Genomic DNA, 24708 nt, shown 5'->3' on the forward strand with positions numbered 1-24708 from the left:
ACAAAGAAAGCAGCCGGCTGCTGGATGTGATGGACATGACCGTCCTGGACTTCCTGATGGGTGAGAATGTCTCCTGCTGGGGGAGGGGGGCCTGTGAGAAGGGAAAGGAGTGTCTGCGATGTGGGGAGGGGGGTGTCTGCGATGTGGGGAGGGGGTGTTTGCGATGTGGGGAGGGGAGTGTCTGCGATGTGGGGAGGTGGTGTCTGAGATGTGGGGAGGGGGTGTCTGCGATGTGGGGAGGGAGTGTCTGCGATGTGGGGGAGGGGGTGTCTGCGATGTGGGGAGGGGAGTGTCTGCGATGTGGGGAGGGGGTGTATGCGATGTGGGGAGAGGGCTGTCTGCGATATGGGGGGGGGAGTGTCTGCGATGTGGGGAGGGAGTGTCTGCGATGTGGGGGAGGGGGTGTCTGCGATGTGAGGGAGGGGGGTGTCTGCGATGTGGGAGGGGGGTGTCTGCGATGTGGGGGAGGGGGTGTCTGCGATGTGAGGGAGGGGGTGTCTGCGATGTGATTAGATTAGATTACTTACAGTGTGGAAACAGGCCCTTCGGCCCAACAAGCCCACACCGACCCGCCGAAGCGCAACCCACCCATACCCCTACATGTACCCCTTACTTAACACTACGGGCAATTTAGCATGGCCAATTCACCTGACCCGCACATCTTTGGACTGTGGGAGGAAACCGGAGCACCCGGAGGAAACCCACGCAGACACGGGGAGAACGTGCAAACTCCACACAATCAGTCGCCTGAGTCGGGAATTGAACCCGGGTCTCAGGTGCTGTGAGGCAGCAGTGCTAACCACTGTGCCACCATGCCGTGGGGAGAGGGGTGTCTGCGATGTGGGGAGGAGGGTGTCTGCGATGTGGGGAGGGTGTGTCTGCGATTTGGGGAGGGGTGCGTCTGTGATGTGGGGATGGGTGTCTGCGATGCGAGGAGGGGGATGTCTGCGATGTGGGGAGGGGGGTGCCTGCGATGTGGGAGGGGGGTATCTGCGATGTGGGAGGAGGGTGTCTGTGATGTGGGGAGGGGATGTCTGTGATGTGGTGAGGGGTGTGTCTGCGATTGGGGTGGGGTGTCTGCAATGTGGGGAGGGGTGTTTGTGATGTGGGGAGGGGAGTGTCTGTGATGTGGGGAGGGGGGTGTCTGCGATGTCGGCCGGGGGTGTCTGTGATGTGGGGAGGGGTTGTTTGTGATGTGGGGAGGGGATGTCTGTGACGTGGGGGTGTGTGTCTGTGATGTGGGGAGGGGATGTCTGTGATGTGGGGGGGTGTCTGTGATGTGTTGAGGGGGTGTCTGCGATGTGGGGAGGGGTGTGTCTGTGATGTGGGGGGGTGACTGCGATGTGGGGAGGGATTGTCTGCGATGTGGGGAGGGGTGTGTCTGCGATGTGGGGAGGGGTGTCTGCGATGTGAGGGATGGGGGGGTGTCTGCGATGTGGGGAGGGGGTGTCTGCGATGTGAGGGAGGGGGTGTCTGCGATGTGATTAGATTAGATTACTTACAGTGTGGAAACATGCCCTTCGGCCCAACAAGTCCACACCAACCCGCCGAAGCGCAACCCACCCATACCACTACATTTACCCCTTACCTAACACTACGGGCAATTTAGCATGGCCAATTCACCTGACCCACACATCTTTGGACTGTGGGAGGAAACCGGAGCACCGGAGGAAACCCACGCAGACACGGAGAGAACGTGCAAACTCCACACAGACAGTCGCCTGAGTTGGGAATTGAACCCGGGTCTCAGGTGCTGTGAGGCAGCAGCGCTAACCACTGTGCCACCGTGCCGTGGGGAGGGGTGTGTGTCTGCGATGTGGGGAGGGGTGTGTCTGTGATGTGGGGAGGGGTGTCTGCGATGCGAGGAGGGGGATGTCTGTGATGTGGGGACGGGGTTGCCAGCGATGTGGGAGGGGGGTATCTGCGATGTGGGAGGGGGGGTGCCTGCGATGTGGGGAGGGGGTGTCTGCGATGTGGGGAGGGGTTGTCTGCGATGTGGGGAGGGGGGTGTCTGTGATGTGTGGAGAGGTGTCTGCGATGTGGGGAGGGGGTGTCTGCGATGTGGGGAGGGGTTGTCTGCGATGTAGGGAGGGGGTGTCTGTGATGTGTGGAGAGGTGTCTGCGATGTGAGGGAGGGGGGTGTCTGCGATGTGGGAGGGGGGTGTCTGCGATGTGGGGGAGGGGGTGTCTGCGATGTGTGGGAGGGGGTGTCTGCGATGTGATTAGATTAGATTACTTACAGTGTGGAAACAGGCCCTTCGGCCCAACAAGTCCACACCAACCCGTCGAAGCGCAACCCACCCATACCCCTACATGTACCCCTTACTTAACACTACGGGCAATTTAGCATGGCCAATTCACCTGACCCGCACATCTTTGGACTGTGGGAGGAAACCGGAGCACCCGGAGGAAACCCACGCAGACACGGGGAGAACGTGCAAACTCCACACAATCAGTCGCCTGAGTCGGGAATTGAACCCGGGTCTCAGGTGCTGTGAGGCAGCAGTGCTAACCACTGTGCCACCATGCCGTGGGGAGGGGGGTGTCTGCGATGTGGGGAGGAGGGTGTCTGCGATGTGGGGAGGGTGTGTCTGCGATTTGGGGAGGGGTGCGTCTGTGATGTGGGGATGGGTGTCTGCGATGCGAGGAGGGGGATGTCTGTGATGTGGGGAGGAGGGTGCCTGCGATGTGGGAGGGGGGTATCTGCGATGTGGGAGGAGGGTGTCTGTGATGTGGGGAGGGGATGTCTGTGATGTGGTGAGGGGTGTGTCTGCGATTGGGGTGGGGTGTCTGCAATGTGGGGAGGGGTGTTTGTGATGTGGGGAGGGGAGTGTCTGTGATGTGGGGAGGGGGGTGTCTGCGATGTCGGCCGGGGGTGTCTGTGATGTGGGGAGGGGTTGTTTGTGATGTGGGGAGGGGATGTCTGTGACGTGGGGGTGTGTGTCTGTGATGTGGGGAGGGGATGTCTGTGATGTGGGGGGGTGTCTGTGATGTGGGGAGGGGGGTGTCTGTGATGTGTGGAGAGGTGTCTGCGATGTGGGGAGGGGGTGTCTGCGATGTGGGGAGGGGTTGTCTGCGATGTAGGGAGGGGGTGTCTGTGATGTGTGGAGAGGTGTCTGCAATGTGGGGAGGGGGTGTCTGTGATGTGGGGAGGGGGGTGTCTGCGATGTGGGGAGGAGGTGTCTGCGATGTGGGGAGGGGGTGTCTGCGATGTGGGGAGGGGTTGTCTGCGATGTAGGGAGGGGGTGTCTGTGATGTGGGGAGGGAGTGTCTGCGATGTGGAGGAGGGGGTGTCTGCGATGTGGGGAGGGGGTGTCTGCGATGTGGGGAGGGAGTGTCTGCGATGTGGGGAGGGGGGTGTCTGTGATGTGGGGAGGGGGTGTTTGCGATGTGGGGAGGGGGTGTCTGCGATGTGGGGAGGAGGTGTCTGCGATGTGGGGAGGGGGTGTCTGCGATGTGGGGAGGGGGTGTCTGCGATGTGGGGAGGGGGATGTCTGCGATGTGGGAGGGGGGTGTCTGCGATGTGGGGAGGAGGTGTCTGCGATGTGGGGAGGGGGTGTCTGCGATGTGGGGAGGGGGGTGTCTGTGATGTGGGGAGGAGGTGTCTGCGATGCGGGGAGGAGGTGTCTGCGATGTGGGGAGGGGGTGTCTGCGATGTGGGGAGGGGGGTGTCTGCGATGTGGGGAGGGGGTGTCTGCGATGTGGGGAGGGAGTGTCTGCGATGTGAGAGAGGGGGTGTCTGCGATGTGGGGAGGGGGTGTCTGCGATGTGGGGAGGGGTGTCTGCGATGTGGGGAGGGAGTGTCTGCGATGTGGGGAGGGAGTGTCTGCGATGTGAGAGAGGGGGTGTCTGCGATGTGGGGAGGGGGTGTCTGCGATGTGGGGAGGGGGTGTCTGCGATGTGGGGAGGGGTGTCTGCGATGTGGGGAGGGGGTGTCTGCGATGTGGAGGAGGGGGTGTCTGTGATGTGGGGAGGGGGGGTGTCTGCGATGTGGGGAGGGGGGTGTCTGTGATGTGGGGAGGGGATGTCTGTGATGTGGGTTGGGGGGTGTCTGCGATGCGGGACAGTGGTATCTGATCATGAGGCATAAGGAACAGAAATTAGGCCATTCAGCCCATTGAGTCTGCTCCACCATTCAATCAAAGCTGACAAGTTTCCCAACCCCATTCTCCCACTTCCTCCCTGTAACCCTCGATCCCCTTGACAATCAAGATCCTATCTGTCTCCATCTTAAATATACTCAATGACCCAGTGCCCACAGCCTTCTGTGGCAGTGAATTCCATAGACTCAACGCTCTCTGACTGAAGAAGTTTCCCCTTAACTGTGTTCTAAAAGGTCTCCCTTTACTCTGATCTGGAAAGTCTGGCTCTGAAAAATTTTGACATTGACTCCCAATCAAAGCTGGGGACGAAATGTTTGGGGTCATGTGACCTTTCGAAAGAATGGTGGGGTGGCTTTGTTAGTCTGAGAGTGAGTAAGTAGGATAGCAAAAAGGAGAGCTGTCTATGGGTTCCCTGGTTTTAAATATGCAGTGAGAGAGAGAATAAACCAGAAGACATTGAGGGTGTCAATACAACAATCGTAGGCGGCTTTAATCTTCTTCTAGACTGGGAACATCAGCTAGTTAAGAGGAAGAATTCCTGGAGTATATTCAGGACAGTTTCTTAGAACAACGTGTGGGTTCACTGGTTTTGGATCTGGTGATGTGTAATGAGGCAGGTTTAATAAACTGCAGGAAAAAACACAGGGGAAGGTTACCTGCCCCTGGCTAACAAGGGAACATGGGAGAGTATTAGATCCGAGCAATTGATCAAAAAAGCTGCAGTCCCAAGGATTGGGAACAGTTTAGAATTTTGCACAAAGAACAGAGGGATTGATTAAGAGGGGAAAATAGAGTACCAGTGTAAAACTGCGGGGAACGTACAAGCTGTGTAAAAGCTTTTATAGGTATCTGAAAGGAGAAAGATCCCTGAAGACAAATGTATTCCCTTACAGTCAGAAACATGGGAAGTTATAATAGGAACAAAGAGATTGCAGACACTTAAGTACACGGTTAGAGCATTGAGTTTAGGAGTTGGGAGGCTATGTTACAGATGTACAGGACGTTGGTTAGGCCACTTTTGGAATATTGTGTGCAATTCTGGTCTCACTCCTGTAGAGTTGCAAGGACGTTGCCAAGGTTGGAGGGTTTGAGGAATAGGAAGAGGCTGTATCGCTAGGGCTGTTTTCCCTGAAGTGTCGGAGGCTGTAGGGTGACTTTATAGAAGTTTCTAAAATCATGAGGGCCGTGGATAGGGTGAATAGCACTTTTCCCTGGGGTGGCAAGTCCAGAACGAGGCGGCATAGGTTTTGAATGAGAGGGGAAAGATATAAAAGGGACCTAAGGGGTAACTTTTTCACACAGAGGATGGTACATGTGTGGAATGTGCTGCCAGAGGAAGTGGTGGAGTCTAGTACAATTATAGCAATTAAAAATCATCTGGATTGGGTACATGAGTAGGAAGGGTTTGGAAGGATATAGGCCAAACGCTGGCAAATGGGACTAGATTAGGTTAGGAAATCTGGTCGGCATGGATGAGTTGGACTGAAGGGTCTGTTTCCGTGCTGTACACCTTGCTGACTGTATGACTGTATGTTTTGGATCTGTCTTCACAAAGGAGGGCAGAAATAGCATTCCAAAAATGTTGGAAATACAGGAGGAACTGAAGTGAATCAGTATAAATAAAGGCATGGTATTGGGGAAATTGATTGGATGATAAATCTCCAGGGCCCGATAATCCACATTCAAGGAAATAGCTTGAAAAATAATGCATGCGTTGGTGGTCGTCTTTCAGGATTCTATAGATTCTGGATCAGTTACTATGGATTGGAGGGTAGGTAGTGTAACCCTACTATTTAATAAAAGGAGGTAGAGTAGAGAGATAATAGGGAATTATAGACTAGTGAGACTGACTTCAGTAGTGGGGAAAATGCTGGAGTTCATCATTAATAGCAGAGCATTTGGAAAATAGTGACAGGAACAGGCAGAGCCAGCATGGATTTACAAAAGGGAAATGATGCTTGACAAATCTACTGGAATTTTTTGAGGATGTAACCAGTAGAGTTGATAAGGAGGAACCAATGGATGTGGTACATGGACTTTCAGAAGACTTTCGATAAGGTCCCATAGAAGAGTTTGGCATTTAAACTGAAAGGGCACAGGATTGACATGGTGAGACAGCTGTTTGACAGGCACAAAATAAAGGGCAGAAATAAACTGGTCTTCTTGAGTAGCAGTTGTTTAGATCAGAGTGGTGCTGGAAAAGCACAGCAGGTCAGGCAGCATCCAAGGAGCAGGAAAATCGATGTTATGGGCACCTCTATTCCTGATGAAGGGTTTTTGCCCGAAACGTCGATACTCCCGCTCCTCAGATGCTGCCTGACCTGCTGTGCTTTTTCAGCAACTCACTCTTGACTGTAATACCTAGCATCTGCAGTCCTCACTTTTGCCTTCTTGAGTAGCAGCCAGTGGGGTACCACAGGGGTCAGTGGGTGCATGCCAGCTATTCACAATATACATTAGCGGTTTAGATGAGGGAACTAAATGTAATATCTTCACATTGTGAATTCTCAGTGTGAATTCTTAGAGGCCAAGGAGAAAGTGAGCACTGCAGATGCTGGAGACCAGAATTAAGATTAGTGTGGTGCTGGAAAAGCACAGCAGGTCAGGCAGCATCTGAGGAGCACGAAAATCAATGTTTCAGACAAAAGCCCTTCATAAGGATTTACCATTCCTGATGAAGGGCTTTTACCCAAAATGTACATTTCCCTGCTCCTCAGATGCTGCCAGGCCTGCTGTGCTTTTCCAGCACCACACTAATCTTGATTCTTAGAGGCATGACATTCTAACCAGAACTCCATCAATAAATACATCGATTTAAATCCTATTTACCTTCCCTTGAAAAAAAAAAGAACCGGAAATGACATCACCCACCTTCTGAAACCAAGACCCATAAACAGAGAGGTGGGACATCCCACCAACACATCACCGCAGACTCTCACTGATGGTATTACCTAGTATGGTGACGAAATGTCTGAAAACAAACCTTCCAGCTCAGCGAGCAAACTTACATCCAGAACCTCAACCTGAGCTACAAATCTTCTCAAGAATAAATCCCTATTAAAGGCACACGTTGTCACATATGTTGACCTTCTTAGCCAGAGAATTTGGGCACAGCAGCAAGGACGTCTTTTGTGCAGGACCTTGTTGAGGCAACATCTGACATATTGTGCATAATTTTGTCTCCTTATCTGAGGAAGCCTTATTTGGCTACGGAGGGAAGTTTTCCAGACTAATTCTGGGATGGCAGGACTGACATATGAAGAGAGAGCTGGGTCAGTTATGATTAAATTCATTGGAGTTTAGGAGAATGATGGGAGGGGATCCCTGAGGAACCTCTAAAATTCTAACAGGATTAGTCAGGGTAAACGCAGGATAGATGTTCTGATCACCAGTGAGTCCAGAAGCAGAGATTCCAGTCTAAGGAGCCAGCCATTTAGGATTGAGATGAGGAGAAATTTCTTCACCCAGAGAGTGGAGAGCTGAGGAAGTCTTTTCCACAGAAAGCAGTTGGGGTATTGTCAGGAAGGATGTACTTATATAGATATACTTGTAAGGGTGGAAGGTGTCAAAGAGTATGGGAGGAGAAAGCAGGAACAAGGTGCAGGTCATTCTGCCTTAGTGTGCGTTTCATTAACACAAATTCCATATAACACGATTGAGGAATTGGGAACACTGTTTCTAAAGTGCAAACTTTTAAAGTCTGTATTGTTATAATGCAATTCTGGCTCCATGAGTTGAAATAACAAGGGGTTGCACAAGAATGGAACTCCCATGTTAAAGCAGAACTGAATGGACTGAGTTGGATGCTCAGCCATGACCATACAGAATGTGGACTAGGCTCAAAGGGTCAAATGGCCTCATCCTGCTCCTAGTCTCTATGTTTCTCTGTAGAAGGGTTCCCCGGGAAATAGTGACCATAAGGTGCCAACATTTACAAAGGAATTACATCAGAGTTGGTTCAGGTGGACTGGGAAAGGAGTTTAGCAACAAAGACGGTTATTGGGAAATGACAAAGACTTAGGAAAATAGTTTATGGCTCATAACAAAGGCATATCCCTGTGAATACCAAATTTGGAGAAAATTATTAGGAAAAATAATAGAGATGAACACTGATCAGTCTCCTGTATTTGATGGGATACATCCTAAGATATCAAAGGAAGTAGTTACAGAGAAAGTGGATGCACTAACAAACCTCCAAAAGTCGTCAACTCTGGAAAAGTTCCAGAAGATTGGAAGCCACAATTTTATTTAAAATGTCAAGGAGACAAAATTCAAGTAACTGTAGATCATTTAACCTAATGCTTATCATTGCAAAAATGTTGGAGTCTATTTTAAGGGAAGGAACAGCAGAATATTTAGAAGGCATCTCAAAGGGAAAGCATGCTTGACAGATTTATTACTGTTCTTTGAGGAAGTAACAAGCAGTTTAGAAAAATATTAACCAACAAATATAATATTTTGGATTTCCAAAAGATATTTGATGAGGTACCACACATTAGGGCGGCACGGTGGCACAGTGGTTAGCACTGCTGCCTCACAGCGCCAGGGACCTGGGTTCAATTCCCGCCTCAGGCGACTGACTGTGTGGAGTTTGCACGTTCTCCCCGTGTCTGCGTGGGTTTCCTCCGGGTGCTCCGGTTTCCTCCCACAGTCCAAAGATGTGCAGGTCAGGTGAATTGGCCATGCTAAATTGCCCGTAGTGTTAGGTAAGGGGTATATGTAGGGGTATGGGTTGGTTGCGCTTCGGTGTGTCGGTGTGGACTTGTTGGGCCGAAGGGCCTGTTTCCACACTGTAAGGAATCTAATCTAGTGTACTTAATTAGAGCCCATGGTATTGGTCCATCAGTCTACAGAGAGGATTAGCTAACTAATATAAAATAGAGAGTTGGGATTGGGGTAGGGGCATATTTCAGGATGGCAATCTGTAACTAGTGGAGTAACACAGAGATCAACGGTGGGGTCACAGTTTTTTACAGTATATTTTAGTGACTTGGATGAGAGAAGTGAATACTATAGATTGTACTGAAGAGGGACTTCAGAAAGCACAGCACAGAGCGATTTGGGAGGTTTCAAACATGAATCACAAAGGAGCAAGCATCTGAGATCAGTGGGTAAGGAAGCCAGATGAAACGTTAGCCTTTATTTCAAAGGAAGTGGAGTATAAAAACAGGGAGGTCTTGTTAAAACTATACAAGACACTAGTCAGAGCACAGCTGGAATACTGTGAACAGGTTTAGTTTCCCTGTCGAAAGAAAGACTCACTGGAACCAGAGGCAGTCCAGAGAAAGCTCACTCGGCTGATCCCAGGTTTGGAGGGATATCCTGTGACGTGAGGGTTAATTAGGTAGGGCATGTGTTCATATGAGTTTAGGAAAATGACAAAGCGAGCTTATTGAAACATAAAAGATTCTTCTGGCACTTGACATAACAGATGTGGAAAGGCTGGTGGGGCAAAAGGGGGTCAGAAGGATCATTTCAGACCAAGGGGGTCACCCAATCAGACAGAGATGAGGAGAGATTCCTTCCCCTAGAAGGTAGGGAATCGGTGGGATTCTTTACTACAGAGGGCTGTCGAGGATGGGTGGTTAAGTATTTTCAGGTCTGAGGGAGTCCGATGTTAATCAGTAAGGGAATCAAGGATTTTGGGGAAGAAGCAGGAAAGTGGAATTGAGGATGATCAGATCAGCCATCATCTCATTGAATTTGCAGAATGGATTTGGTGGGCTGAATGGCCTATTTCTATTCCAACGTCTCATAGACATCAGCCAATAAGGGCCAGGAAACTGTAAAGTTCCAAGAGCAAGTCATCAAAACCATTCCCATGGCACTTTCCAAACTTACCAACTCTTCCACCTTCCATCCAGAAGGATAAGGTCAGCAGATGCCTGGGAACACCACCCCCCTGCAAATTCCCCTCTGAGCCACTCCTCATCCCCAGTTGGAAATATAGCACCGTTCCTCTCTCTGTTTCTGGGGAAAACACCTGGAGGGTTTGAGCTATAGGGAGAGGCTGACTAGGCTGGGGCTGTTTTCCCTGGAGCGCCGGAGGCTGAGGGGTGACCTTATAGAGATTTACAAAATTATGAGGGACATAGATAGTGTAAATAGGCAAAGTCTTTTCCCTGGGGTCGGGGAGTCCAGAACTAGAGGGCATAGGTTTAGGGTGAGAGGGGAAAGATATAAAAGAGACCTAAGGGACAACTTTTTCACACAGACAGTGGTATGTGTATGGAATGAGCTGCCAGAGGATGTGGTGGAGGCTGTTACAATTGCAACATTTAAGAGGCATTTGGATGGGTATATGAATAGGAAGGGTTTGGAGGGATATGGACCGGGTGCTGGCAGGTGGGACGAGATTGGGTTGGGATATCTGGTCGGCATGGACGGGTTGGACCGAAGGGTCTGTTTCCGTGCTGTCCATCTCTGTGACTCTATGACATTATAACCCACTTCCTGTTGAAATGTGGTTGTGACTGAGCACATAGACTGTAGCAGTTTAAGCAGGTAGCTCGATATCACATTCTCCAGGGACATTAGGGATGGCCCAGCCTGTGACACCCATGTCCAGTGAATGAATTCAGGAAAGCCTGACTAAGTCAATCAGAGAGCTGTTCCCAAAAGGCCCATGTGAGTGCTCCAGCTATGTGTGGGTGAGATGTACCAAGCTGGGAGTGTTCCTGTCGTTGTAAATTCCTGAGCGCAGTCCTCTCTGCCTGCCTCCACTCCCAATCTACAATAACCGCTGTCCTGGTTTCTCTCCCTCCTGCAGGAAACATGGACCGACATCACTATGAAACATTTCAGAAATTTGGGAATGAGAGCTTCATCCTTCACTTGGACAACGGTCGAGCGTGAGTACCAGGGAGTGAGTGAATATTGCCAGGACCCGACAGTGCCACTGTGGGTATCTCTGAGACTGTACCACACAGTACCCCAAGGATATGGCTCAGTCATAAACTCAGCCTGGTCACAGTGGCATCTTCCATCCAGTCAGACCATGTGTTCGCCTGATGGTGGTTCACTCTGGGTTTAGTGTTCCTCTTCAGTAAAACTGCGATGTCCTGTCCCGGCTGCAAGCTGAGTTGACATTTAATGAAACCCTGAATGGCCAAAACTGAGAACTCTTCTTAGCTGTCCTGGTTGAATCCAAAGGAATACAAATACAACGTAGCCCATTTGACACAGTTTAATTGTGGGTGTGGATGAAAGGGTACCATATTTAGACTCACTCCATTGTTGGGCTCCATTGTAAGCTTTCTCCCCCTTTTGTGTTCAAGCTTCCCTCAGAGCTATTAGCCCAGAGTTGGCAGTTTGACATGTCCCCTGCACACCTGGGGGTAAAACATCCTCCTTGAAGCTTTTGTTTGGGCCACGAAGGATCAAATTTCCATGTGTCTCCAGCAGGAGGCGCTGGGTTGGCTTACCAATAGTCAGGGTTTGAGTTCGTAGAATCATAGAATGTGTGGAAACAGACCCTTCAGCCCAAACCAAACCTCCAAAGAGTAACCCACCCAGACCCATTCCCCTAAGCTAATACTCTACATTTACTTAGTGCGCCTAATCTATGCAACCATAACACTATGGGCAATTTAGCATGACCAATTCACCTAAACAGCACATCTTTGGATTGTGGGAGGAAACCAGAGCACCCAGAGTGGACTTGCACAGACACAGGAGAACGTGCAAACTCTACACAGACAGTCGCCCAGAGGGAGGATTCGAACCTGGGTTCCAGACAATAAGAAGCAGCTGTGTTGACTATTGAGCCACTGTGCCACCCTAATGGGGGGAGTTGAATGGGGGGAGTGTTCCACTCTCAGCTCTTTCCTACTTTGCTCCCAAACCAGTGCTGTGGGCCAAAGAGAAAAGTAACACAGCACATAAACATGGCAAGCCCAGGGCCCAGCTGTAAAAGGCAGGACGATGTAGGTGTCAGTAATATAACACATGGCCCTTCCTATACCCCAGTGGGGGAGGCCAGGTTCACGTCCCCTCCTGCTCCTGCAGTGGGTAATACGACCTCTGAACAAGTTGATTGGAAGAATAAGTGACGTTAGATAAACAATAAAACACAGGGCTCAGAAATAATATGGGGTCTTGGTACAGGGGACAGTTTAAAGAGAAATCAGATCTCAGTAATAAACAGTCGTAAAATGATAGGTCTAATAGCAAAGCAAAGAATCAGCAATGAAACGGTGAGCACAGTAATAAAACGGAGGGCTCAGTAATTTTTCATAATTCACCCATGGGACATGGACATCGCTGGCTGGCCCAGCATTTATTGCCCATCCCTCGTTGCCCGTGAGAAGGGGCTGGTGAGCTGCCTGCTTGAACTTGTTGCAGTCCACCTCGGGAGTCAGGGAGGTGAGTTACTTGTTACAGTATTCCTAGCCTCTGACCTACTCTTGTAGCCACTGTATTTATGTGATGAGTTTAGTTGAGTTTCTGGTCAATGGTAACTCTCAGGATGTTGATCGTGGGGGATTCAGTGATGGTAACACGATTGAATGTCAGGGGACAGTTGTTAGTTTGTCTCTGATTGGTGATGGTCATAGCCTGGCATTTGTGTGGCATGACTGTTACTTGCCATTTGTCAGCCCAAGTCTGGATATTGTCCAGATCTTGTTGCGTTTAAGCACGGACTGTTTCAGTATCTGAAGAGTAACGGATGGTGCTGAACATTGTGCAATCATTAGCAAATATCCCAACTCCTGATCTTATGATGGAGGAAACGTCATTCATGGAGCAGCTGAAGATGGTTAGGTCTAGGACAGTACACTGAGGAACTCCTGCAGAGATGTCCAGGAGATGAGATGACTGACCTCCAACAATAACCATCTTCCTGTCAGCTAGGTTTGACTCCATCCAGTGCAGAGTTTGCCCCCTTATGCCCATTGATTCCATTGATGCCGTATTTGATCATACAGTCATAGAGTCACAGAAATATGCAACATGGAAACAGGCCCTTCAAAGTTTGTGAGAAGATTTGTAGCTCGGGTGCTTGTTGTTGTGGTTCTGTTCGCTGAGCTGGGAGTTTTTGTTGCAACCGTTTTGTCCCCTTTCTAGGTGACATCTTCAGTGCTTGGGAGCCTCCTGTGAAGCGCTTCTGTGCTGATTCCTCCGGCATTTATACTGGTTTGAATCTGCCGCTTCCGGTTGTCAGTTGCTGTCCGCTGCAGTGGCCGGTATATAGGGTCTAGGTCGATGTGTCTGTTGATAGAATTTGTGGATGAGTGCCATGCCTCTAGGAATTCCCTGGCTGTTCTCTGTTTGGCCTGCCCTATAATAGTGGTGTTGTCCCAATTGAATTTGTGTTGTTTGTCATCTGAGTGTATGGCTACTAGGGATAGCTGGTCGTGTTGTTTCGTGGCTAGTTGGTGTTCATGGATGCAGGTTGTTAGCTGTCTTCCTGTTTGTCCTATGTAGTGTTTTGTGCAGTCCTTCACTGCCCTTCAGTCCAACCTGTCCATTGAATGCAGCCCTAATGTCAAGAGCTGTCCCTCTCCCCTCCCGTCTGGAATTTCAGCTCTTGTCCATGTTTGATCCGAGGCTGGAATGAGGTCAGGAGCTGAGTGACCCTGGGGGATCTCAAACTGGGCGTCACTGAGCAGGTTATTGCTAAGCAGGTGCTGCTTGATAGCATCATTTTACTGATGATCGAGAGCAGATAGATGGGGCGATAATTGGCTGGGTTGGATTTGTCCCTGGGCAATTTTCCACATTGTTGTAACTGTACTGGAACAGCTTGGTTAGGGGAGTGACAAGCTCTGGAATACAAGTCTTCAGTACTATTGCTGGGACATTGTCAGGGCCCATTGCCTTCCATGTAACTACCCACCCGAGTGAGATACTCGTCTCAATGCCAAGTGAAAGCAGAACCACCAGAGCAAGCTGCTCCCCATGCTGAGGTAGGCCTTGCTTGACTTCTCATCTATTTCAGCCCAAAACCTTGCTGTGGCCTACATCACTCAGGACCCTTTCAGATGTCCTTCCTGAGGCTTTTTGTATTTGGTGTGAATTGCTGCTGAGGTCTAGATGACAAGCTTCTAAAGAAAGTGCTTTCTTTCAGCAGTGTTCCTTAGGGGTGGCACGGTGGTTAGCACTGCTGCCTCACAGCGCCAGAGACCCGGGTTCAATTCCTGACTCAGGCGACTAACTGTGTGGAGTTTGCACGTTCTCCCCATGTCTGGGGAGAACAGCATTTAGCATTTTTTTAATGCTAAATTGCCCATAGTGTTAGGTAAGGGGTAAATGTAGGGGTATGGGTGGGTTGCGCTTCGGTGGGTCGGTGTGGACTTGTTGGGCCGAAGGGCCTGTTTCCACACTGTAAGTAATCTAATCTAATCCAGTGGCTGCTCTGTCTTCGTTTGGAATTATCTTTTAATGAACGAGCAGCGTACCCAGAGGGATTCCTGTGGAATAAGCAGAGAAAGTGAGATTTCAATCCTTCCTGGCTTCTGCTCAGACCTGTTATGTTTCCCTATTTGGGAAGGTTACACACCTGAAAGATGGACTCTTTCTCTCCCCACAGAGGCTGCCTGACTTACTGAGTATTTCAGGCATTTAGAATAGAATCCTTAGAGTGTGGAAGGAGGCCATTTGGCCCATCAAGTCCACACCGCCCCTCTGAAGGGCATCCCACCCTGACCCCCCGACCAACCTTTGTAACCCTGCATTTTCCCATGGCAAATGCACCTAACCTACATTTCTTTGGATTGTGGGAGGAAACCCGCACAGACACGGGGAGAATGTGCAAACTCCACACAAGAGGCTGGAATCGAACCTGGGTCCCTGGCGCAGCGAGGCAGCAGTGCTAACCACTGAGCCACCATGCCAATCTGTTCTGTTTCAATGTCAGCAATCAGATTAACTGGATTGAGTAGAATGGTAATGACTTCCACTTCAGCCATTTTCCCCAAGGCCCCACCTCATGACATTTTGAGAATTCCTCTAAGTGTTTCCCTAATGGAATTGGTGCAATACGTTTCTCAGTTTGTGTTTTTTCTGATGGAGGTTTTATAGGTGACTTTGTGTTGGGAGGAGTGTGACTGTGGATCTGCAAAATGACCAATCAGCTTCTTTTCTTGTTCGCAAGGTTTGGACGGCATTCTCGGGATGAGCCCTCGATCCTGGCCCCTCTCAGACAATGCTGCAGGTAAGGCCAACTACAATCCTGCCCTCGCCACAGCTCCCTCTTTCTCAGGTCTAACACTGCAGGGAGGAGTCCGTGCTCTCTTCAGCACTCTGCATATCTTACTAAGATGGAGCGCCTCATCTTCCGCCTGGGAACCCTCCAACCACAAGGGATGAACTCAGATTTCTCCAGTTTCCTCATTTCCCCTCCCCCCACCTTGTCTCAGTCGAATCCCTCGAACTCAGCACCGCCCTCCTAACCTGCAATCTTCTTCCTGACCTCTCCGCCCCCACCCCACTCCGGCCTATCACCCTCACCTTGACCTCCTTCCACCTATCGCATCTCCATCGCCCCTCCCCCAAGTCCCTCCTCCCTACCTTTTATTTTAGCCTGCCTGGCACCCTCTCCTCATTCCTGATGAAGGGCTTATGCCCGAAACGTTGATTCTCCTGTTCCTTGGATGCTGCCTGACCTGCTGCGCTTTTCCAGCAACACATTTTCAGCTCTAGCTCTTTATGACTCAGTCTGTGCTTCACTCTCGGGTAAAGAGGGATGGGTCACAAATTCTGGCCTTTTCGCTAATGTCCACATCCCAACCAAGAATTAACAACAAAGGCTCTCCTCAGATGAAGACCCTTAACCTGTTGATTCTAGACTCCAAAGAAAATTTGTTCTCGATCTGCTAGGTCAGATGTTATTTCATTTTTTTCTTTTCTGTTAGTGAACAGTTACTGCACCATGGCCCCCACAGTCACTGCCCTTTGACCCCCTGCAGTCACTACCCTTTGAAACCCCTGCAATTACTGCCCTTTGACCCTGCAGTCATTACCCCTTGACCCCCACAATCACTGCCCTTTGACCCCCCCACAGTCACTGCCTTTTGACCCCTGCAGTCACTGCTCTTAGAATCCCTCTGCAATCATTGCCCTTCGAAGCCCTCCCAGCAGTTACTGCCCTTTGACCCCTCCAGAGTTATTGCTCTTTCACCTTCCAAAGTCACTGCCCTTTGACCCCCCTGCAGTCACTGCCCTTTGACCTCCCAGTCATTGCTCTTTGACCTCCTACAGTCTTTGCCCTTTGACACCCCCCAGCAGTTACTGCCCTTTGACCGCCCCCCACCCCCCCAAAGTCTGCCTGTCATGTGTGCAGAGATCCTGTGACCTTTGACTCTATGGGACAGCATGTGTGTGCAGGGCGAGGCTGGTCTCACGGTGATGGGAAAGCTCTCCCTGAGTTTGATCTTTGATGTTGTCTGTCAGGATCCGCAGAGGGACATTTCTCCGGCTGCAGCTCCTAGCCACTGACCACTACAAGCTGAGTGACGTGATGAGGGAGTCTCTGCTGAGTGACAGCCTCACACCGATCCTGAGTGAACCTCACCTGACTGCCCTGAACCGCAGGCTGGACACCATCCTGAAAACCGTCAGAAACTGTATCCAGCAGCACGGTGAACACACAGTCCTGCGCCATGACCTGGGAGCACAGCGTGTCAGTCAGTAACAGGGTGAGGGCAGTGCTCATCGGGACAGGGTAAGGGGTTTCTACCTTCCTCGTGTGAACCAGAGCTCAGATACACAATCAATAATGCCCTGTACCTCACACACTGGGTCATTCAACACACCATCTCCTCCACACCAACACACCCTGACCCCATATTCCCAATCCCCTTTCCAGTAATCCCTGCCTCCTACACATTCCGTTATCACACTTCATTCCTGTCACTCACTGACCCCATTTCCAGTCCTCCCTGTCTCCCACATCTCACTTTACACACACCCCACGACCCGTCCATTTCGGTCACTCCCTCTCAGACTCTGGCCCCCTCCCCCAGACTTGTTTGCAACAACCTACCACATTATGTGACCATGCTTCATCAGTGTTCCCCATCCGACTGTCCACACCTACACTGAACACTCAGATCAACAATGGGATGGACACACAGGACGATCTCTGGATTCTGGGACCAACAACACCTTTGGACTCGAAATAAAAACTGGTTTTTGTTACTGCCTCAGTTGTTATTTTCTTACAAGCAGCTGGGAGTCTCAGATCACAGAACACACTGTCCAAACTGTACCTGCCCCTGCCACCAGTACACCCAGCAGCCTGTTCTTCAACATATTCAGTGCCTCGGTCATCTCCTAGCCCTTCACAGGCTGCACTGTCGGAAGGTCAGTGTTGAAGGCATACTGCACTGTCGGAGGGTCAGTATTGAGGGCGTGCTGCACTGTCGGAGGGTCAGTGCTGAGGGAGTGCTGCACTGTCAGAGAATCAGTGCTGAGGGAGTGCTGCACTGTTGGAGGGTCAGTGCTGAGGGAGTGCAGCACTGTCGGAGGATCAGTGCTGATGGAGTGTAGCACTGTCGGAGGATCAGTGCTGATGGAGTGTAGCACTGTTGGAGGGTCAGTACTGAGGGAGTGCTGCACTGTTGGAGGGTCAGTGCTGAGGGACTGCAGCACTGTTGGAGGGTCAGTACTGAGGGAGTGCTGCACTGTCAGAGGGTCAGTGCTGAGGGAGTGTAGCACTGTCGGAGGGTCAGTGCTGAGGGAGTGCCGCACTGTCGGAGGGTCAGTGCTGACTGAATGTAGCACTGTGAGAGGGTCAGTGCTGAGGGAGTGCTGCACTGTCGGAGGGTCAGTGCTGAGGGAGTGCCGCACTGTCGGAGGGTCAGTGCTAAGGGTCGTGCTGCACTGTTGGAGGGTCAGTTCTGGGGGAGTGCTGCATTGTCAGAAGATCAATGCTGAGGGAGTGCCGCACTGTCGGAGGGTCAGTGCTGACAGATTGTAGCACTGTGAGAGAGTCAATGCTGAGGGAGTGCCGCACTGTCGGAGGGTCAGTGCTGAGGGAGTGCTGCACTGTCGGAGGGTCAGTGCTAAGGGTCGTGCTGCACTGTTGGAGGGTCAGTGCTGGGGGAGTGCTGCATTGTCCGAAGATCAATGCTGAGGGAGTGCCTCACTGTCGGAGGGTCAGTGCTGAGGGAATGCTGCACTGTTGGAGCATCAGTGTTGAGGGATGTGCTGCACTGTCAGAGGGTCAGTGCTAAGGGAGTGTTGCACTATTGGAGGGTCAGTGCTGAGGGAGTGCTGCTCTGTCAGGGGGTCAGTGCTGAGAGAGTGCCGTACTGTCAGTCAGTGCAGAGGGAGTGCCACGCTCTAGGAGGTTCAGTACTGAGTGAGTACCGCACTATCGGGGGGTTAGTGCTGAGGGAGTGCTGTATTGTCGGAGGGTCAGTGCTGACAGAGTGTAGCACTGACGGAGGGTCAGTGCTGAGGGAGTGCTGCACTATCGGAGGGTCAGTGCTGAGGGCGTGTAGCACTGTCGGAGGTCAGTACTGAGAGAGTGCTGCACTATCGGAGGGTCAGTGCTGAGGGCGTGTAGCACTGTCGGAGGGTCAGTGCTAAGGGTCGTGCTGCATTGTCAGAAGGTCATTGCTGGGGGAGTGATGCATTTTCAGAAGGTCAATGCTGAGGGAGTGCTGCACTGTCGGAGGGTCAGTGCTAAGGGTGGTGCTGCACTGTCGGAGGGTCAGTGCTGACAGAGTACTGCACTATTGGAGAATCAGTGCTGCGGGAGTGCTGCACTGTCGGAGGGTCATTGCTGACAGAGTGTAGCACTGTTGGAGGTCAGTACTGAGGGAGTGCTGCTCTGTCGGGGGTCAGTGCTGAGGGAGTGCTGCACTGTCAGAGGGTCAGTGCTGAGGGAGTGCTACACTGTCGGGGGTCAGTGCTGAGGGAGTGCTGTACTGTCGGAGGGTCAGTGCTGAGGGAGTGCTGCATTGTCGGGGGTCAGTGCTGAGGGAGTGCTGCACTGTCAGAGGGTCAGTGCTGAGGGAGTGCTGCACTGTCGGGGGTCAGTGCTGAGGGAGTGCTGCACTGTCGGAGGGTCAGTGCTGAGGGAGTGCTGCATTGTCGGGGGTCAGTGCTGAGGGAGTGCTGCATTGTCGGGGGTCAGTGCTGAGGGAGTGCTGCACTGTCGGAGGGTCAGTGCTGAGGGAGTGCTGCACTGTCGGAGGGTCAGTGCTGAGGGTATGCTGCAATGTTGGAGGGTCAGTGCTGAGGGAGTGCTGCACTGTCGGAGGGTCAGTGCTGAGGGAGTGCTGCACTGTCGGAGGGTCAGTGCTGAGGGAGTGCTGCATTGTCGGGGGTCAGTGCTGAGGGAGTGCTGCACTGTCGGGGGTCAGTGCTGAGGGAGTGCTGCATTGTCAGGACAAACTGTTGTATTCTTCTAAAGTGATCTGTAATTTAGAAGAGTTAGAGATGAAATGGAACATTATTAGATTCTCGGGGAACTTGACCATGTGCATGTTATAAAGCTATTCCTGTGTGGGAGTAGAGACTCAGAGATGGACAGTATATAAAATGCCCTTCAGTCCATTTTGTAGTTACTGGTCAGAAACAAGCAGCTCCCTCAGGCCCTCACCCTATTAGCCAGCACTTGGCCCATTGCCTGATGTGCCTCAGCCTCACAGTGCACATCTAAGTACGTCTTAAATATTGTGGGGGGTTCCACTTCTATCATTGTCACAGGCAGTGTGTTTCAGATTCCAACCAACCTCTGGGTGAAAAAGATTTCCTCACATCTCCTCTCAACCTTCTGCGCCTTCCCTTAAATCTATAATCCTGGTTATTCCCCTTCGCCTACGCTCCTCATAATTTCGACAACTCCATCTGGACTTCTTTCAATTTCCTCCGCTCCATGGGAAACAACACCAATCTCGCTTCATAACTAAACTCTCTGGTCCAGGCCATATCCTGGTAAATTGCCTCTCAGACCCTGAAAGAGTGACACAAACTGTGGACATGTTTCCTTCCACCATTTGAGAAATATTTCTGCTCGATCATAGCTGGAGAAAGGGAACTGGGTGGGTTCTCAGCCCCAGAGACAGCTCCTTCAGGCAGTACACTGCCAGTCCACAAGGTGGTAGTAAAGTCAAAACTGACTTCAGCCTGTAGTTCATCAGACTGTGTCCCACATGGAGTCAGTCTGTGTCCTAGTGCCCAGTCACTGGTGGTCAGTGTGTGTCTCAGTGTCCAGTCACTGGTGGTCTGTGTGTGTCCCAGTGCCCAGTCGCTGGTGGTCTGTGTGTGTCTCAGTGTCCAGTCACTGGTGGTCTGTGTGTGTCTCAGTGTCCAGTCACTGGTGGTCTGTGTGTGTCCCAGTGCCCAGTCGCTGGTGGTCAGTGTGTGTCCTAGTGCCCAGTCACTGGTGGTCTGTGTGTGTCTCAGTGTCCAGTCACTGGTGGCCTGTGTGTGTCCCAGTGCCCAGTCGCTGGTGGTCAGTGTGTGTCTCAGTGCCCAGTCACTGGTGGTCTGTGTGTCCTAGTGCCCAGTCACTGGTGGTCAGTGTGTGTCTCAGTGTCCAGTCACTGGTGGTCAGTGTGTGTCCCAGTGCCCAGTCACTGGTGGTCAGTGTGTGTCTCAGTGCCCAGTCACTGGTGGTCTGTGTCGCAGCACCCAGTCACTGGTGGTCAGTGTGTGTCCCAGTGCCCAGTCACTGGTGGTCAGTGTGTGTCTCAGTGCCCAGTCACTGGTGGTCTGTGTGTCCTAGTGCCCAGTCACTGGTGGTCAGTGTGTGTCTCAGTGTCCAGTCACTGGTGGTCAGTGTGTGTCCCAGTGCCCAGTCACTGGTGGTCAGTATGTGTCTCAGTGCTCAGTCACAGGTGGTCTGTGTCGCAGACCCAGTCACTGGTGGTCAGTGTGTGTCCCAGTGCCCAGTCACTGGTGGTCAGTGTGTGTCTCAGTGCCCAGTCACTGGTGGTCTGTGTCGCAGCACCCAGTCACTGGTGGTCAGTGTGTGTCCCAGTGCCCAGTCACTGGTGGTCAGTGTGTGTCTCAGTGCCCAGTCACTGGTGGTCTGTGTGTCCTAGTGCCCAGTCACTGGTGGTCAGTGTGTGTCTCAGTGTCCAGTCACTGGTGGTCAGTGTGTGTCCCAGTGCCCAGTCACTGGTGGTCAGTATGTGTCTCAGTGCCCAGTCACAGGTGGTCTGTGTCGCAGCACCCAGTCACTGGTGGTCAGTGTGTGTCCCAGTGCCCAGTCACTGGTGGTCAGTATGTGTCTCAGTGCCCAGTCACAGGTGGTCTGTGTCGCAGCACCCAGTCACTGGTGGTCAGTGTGTGTCCCAGTGCCCAGTCACTGGTGGTCAGTGTGTGTCTCAGTGCCCAGTCACTGGTGGTCAGTGTGTGTCCTAGTGCCCAGTCACTGGTGGTCAGTATGTGTCTCAGTGCCCAGTCACTGGTGGTCTGTGTCGCAGCACCCAGTCACTGGTGGTCAGTGTGTGTCCCAGTGCCCAGTCACTGGTGGTCAGTGTGTGTCTCAGTGCCCAGTCACTGGTGGTCTGTGTGTCCTAGCGCCCAGTCACTGGTGGTCAGTGTGTGTCCCAGTGCCCAGTCACTGGTGGTCAGTGTGTGTCTCAGTGCCCAGTCACTGGTGGTCTGTGTGTCCTTGTGCCCAGTCACTGGTGGTCAGTGTGTGTCCCAGTGCCCAGTCACTGGTGGTCAGTGAGTGCCCCAGTGCCCAGTCACTGGTGGTCTGTGTCCCAGCACCCAGTCACTGGTGGTCAGTGTGTGTCCCAGTGCCCAGTCACTGGTGGTCAGTGTGTGTCTCAGTGCCCAGTCACTGGTGGTCTGTGTGTCCTAGTGCCCAGTCACTGGTGGTCAGTCTGTGTCCCAGTGCCCAGTCTCTGGTGGTCAGTGTGTGTCTCAGTGCCCAGTCACTGGTGGTCAGTGTGTGTCCCAGTGCCCAGTCTCTGGTGGTCAATGTGCCCCAGTGCCTAGTCACTGGTGGTCTGTGTGTGTCCCAGCACCAGTCACTGGTGGTCTGTGTGTGTCCCAGTGCCCCGTCTCTGGTGGTCAGTGTGTGTCCCAGTGCCCAGTCTCTGGTGGTCAGTGTGCCCCAGTCCCAGTCACTGGTGGTCTGTGTGTGTCTCAGTGCCCAGTCACTGGTGGTCAGTGTGTGTCTCAGTGCCCAGTCACTGGTGGTCTGTGTGTCCTAGTGCCCAGTCACTGGTGGTCAGTCTGTGTCCCAGTGCCCAGTCTCTGGTGGTCAGTGTGTGTCTCAGTCTCCAGTCACTGGTGGTCAGTGTGTGTCCCAGTGTTCAGTCTCTGGTAGTCAGTGTGTCCCAGTGCCCAGTCACTGGTGGTCAGTGTGTCCCAGTGTCCAGTCACTGGTGGTCAGTGTGTGTCTCAGTGCCCAGTCTCTGGTGGTCAGTGTGTGTCCCAGCACCCAGTCACTGGTGGTCAGTGTGTGTCCCAGTGTCCAGTCTCTGGTGGTCAGTGTGTCCCAGTGCCCAGTCACTGGTGGTCTGTGTGTCCCAATGCCCAGTTACTGGTGGTCAGTGTGTGTCCCAGTGCTCAGTCACTGGTGGTCAGTGTGTGTCCCAGTGCCCAGTCACTGGTGGTCTGTGTGTCCCAGTTCCCAGTTACTGGTGGTCAGTTTTTGTCCCAGTGCCCAGTTACTGGTGGTCAGTGTGTGTCTCAGTGCCCAGTCACTGGTGGTCAGTGTGTGTCTCAGTGCCCAGTCACTGGTGGTCAGTGTGTCCCAGTGTCCAGTCACTGGTGGTCAGTGTGTGTCCCAGCGCCCAGTCACTGGTGGTCAGTGTGCGTCCCAGTGTCTAGTCTCTGGTGGTCAGTGTGTGTCCCAGCGACCAGTCACTGGTGGTCAGTGTGTCCCAGTGCCTAGTCACTGGTGGTCAGTGTGTGTCCCAGCACCCACTCACTGGTGGTCAGTGTGTGTCCCAATGCCCAGTCACTGGTGGTCTGTGTGTCCCAATGCCCAGTCACTTGTGGTCAGTGTGTCCCAGTGTCCAGTCTCTGGTGGTCAGTGTGTCCCAGTGCCCAGTCACTGGTGGTCTGTGTGTCCCAATGCCCAGTTACTGGTGGTCAGTGTGTGTCCCAGTGCTCAGTCACTGGTGGTCAGTGTGTGTCCCAGTGCCCAGTCACTGGTGGTCTGTGTGTCCCAGTTCCCAGTTACTGGTGGTCAGTTTTTGTCCCAGTGCCCAGTTACTGGTGGTCAGTGTGTGTCTCAGTGCCCAGTCACTGGTGGTCAGTGTGTGTCTCAGTGCCCAGTCACTGGTGGTCAGTGTGTCCCAGTGTCCAGTCACTGGTGGTCAGTGTGTGTCCCAGCGCCCAGTCACTGGTGGTCAGTGTGCGTCCCAGTGTCTAGTCTCTGGTGGTCAGTGTGTGTCCCAGCGACCAGTCACTGGTGGTCAGTGTGTCCCAGTGCCTAGTCACTGGTGGTCAGTGTGTGTCCCAGCACCCACTCACTGGTGGTCAGTGTGTGTCCCAATGCCCAGTCACTGGTGGTCTGTGTGTCCCAATGCCCAGTCACTTGTGGTCAGTGTGTCCCAGTGCCCAGTCACTGGTGGTCTGTGTGTGTCTCAGTGCCTAGTCACTGGTGGTCAGTGTGTGTCTCAGTGCCCAGTCACTGGTGGTCAGTGTGTGTCCCAGCACCCAGTCACTGGTGGTCAGTGTGTATCCCAGTGCCCAGTCACTGGTGGTCAGTATGTGTCCCAGCACCCAGTCACTGGTGGTCAGTCTGTGTCCCAGTGCCCAGTCTCTGGTGGTCAGCGTGTATCCCAGTGCCCAGTCACTGGTGGTCAGTGTCCCAGTGCCCAGTCATTGGTGGTCAGTGTGTGTCCCAGCACCCAGTCTCAGTCTGTGTCCCAGTGCCCAGTCACTGGTGGTCAGTCTGTGTCACAATATCCTTTTTTTTTGGTAATTCCTGATTTCCAAATCTCCCCCAGCGCTGGCCATGCTTTCAGCTGCATCGGCCTGGAGCACTCCAGTTCCCTCCCTAAATCTGTGCATTACTCTCTCTCTCTTTATCTCTCTCTATCTCTCTTTCTCTCTTTTTCTTTAACACTCTCCTTAACCTCCCAGCCCTTTCCCCAAGCGATCAGTCAATTGCTTTTCATACAGTACCAGGGAATGTGAAAAACATTGGGAAAACGCAGCAGGTTGTGAGAGACAGGAAAACAAGTTTCACGTTTTGGGGTGATGGAGTCTCTTGCCAAAACTGGGGAAAATGGGGAAACAGCTCCAGGGTGTGGGGCAGTGAAAGGTGTGGGAACAGGAGAGAACTCCGTGATAGGGTAAAAACCAGGCAAGGTGAAAGGATGATAAAGGTGATGGTGTAGCAATGGGGCGGGGGTAATAACAAAACAAATAAAATTCTACAGATAGATCCAGCTGAGTTGGAAACTAAATAGCACAGCACGCAGTTTCTGTCTGTCAAAAATAGGACTGTGTTTTTTCCCCTTAAATCACTCCTGAGATAGATGTAGGCATCTGGTTGTCCACAGCTAATGATCCTTGAACTGCCTGGTTCACTAGGGCCATTTCAGAGGCTGGTTAATAGTCGTGACTGTGGTGCTGGAAAAGCACAGCAGGTCAGACAGCATCCGAGGAGCAGGAGAGTCGATGTTTCAGGCATAAGCCCTTCATCAGGAATGAGGGGTTTTGCATGAAATAGTCA

At 52.1% G+C, this 24708-nt stretch overlaps 1 protein-coding gene across 1 annotated transcript in view; it reads left to right on the top strand.

Annotated features, from left to right (window-relative positions):
• LOC132831446 (extracellular serine/threonine protein kinase FAM20C-like) overlaps nt 1–16753 on the top strand; it is a 38102-nt gene extending 21349 nt beyond the window's left edge. The window contains exons 7-10 of the mRNA XM_060849603.1: nt 1–60; nt 10873–10954; nt 15199–15258; nt 16497–16753. The exon at nt 1–60 is cut by the window's left edge and continues 50 nt beyond it. Of these exons, the coding sequence (XP_060705586.1) occupies nt 1–60; nt 10873–10954; nt 15199–15258; nt 16497–16737 (443 nt within the window). The 3' untranslated portion in view covers nt 16738–16753. The remainder of the gene's footprint in view (nt 61–10872; nt 10955–15198; nt 15259–16496) is intronic.
• The last annotated feature ends 7955 nt before the right edge of the window (nt 16754–24708 follow it).

The sequence above is a fragment of the Hemiscyllium ocellatum genome, chromosome 33 (assembly GCF_020745735.1).
Source record: "Hemiscyllium ocellatum isolate sHemOce1 chromosome 33, sHemOce1.pat.X.cur, whole genome shotgun sequence".
Taxonomy (NCBI): domain Eukaryota; kingdom Metazoa; phylum Chordata; class Chondrichthyes; order Orectolobiformes; family Hemiscylliidae; genus Hemiscyllium; species Hemiscyllium ocellatum.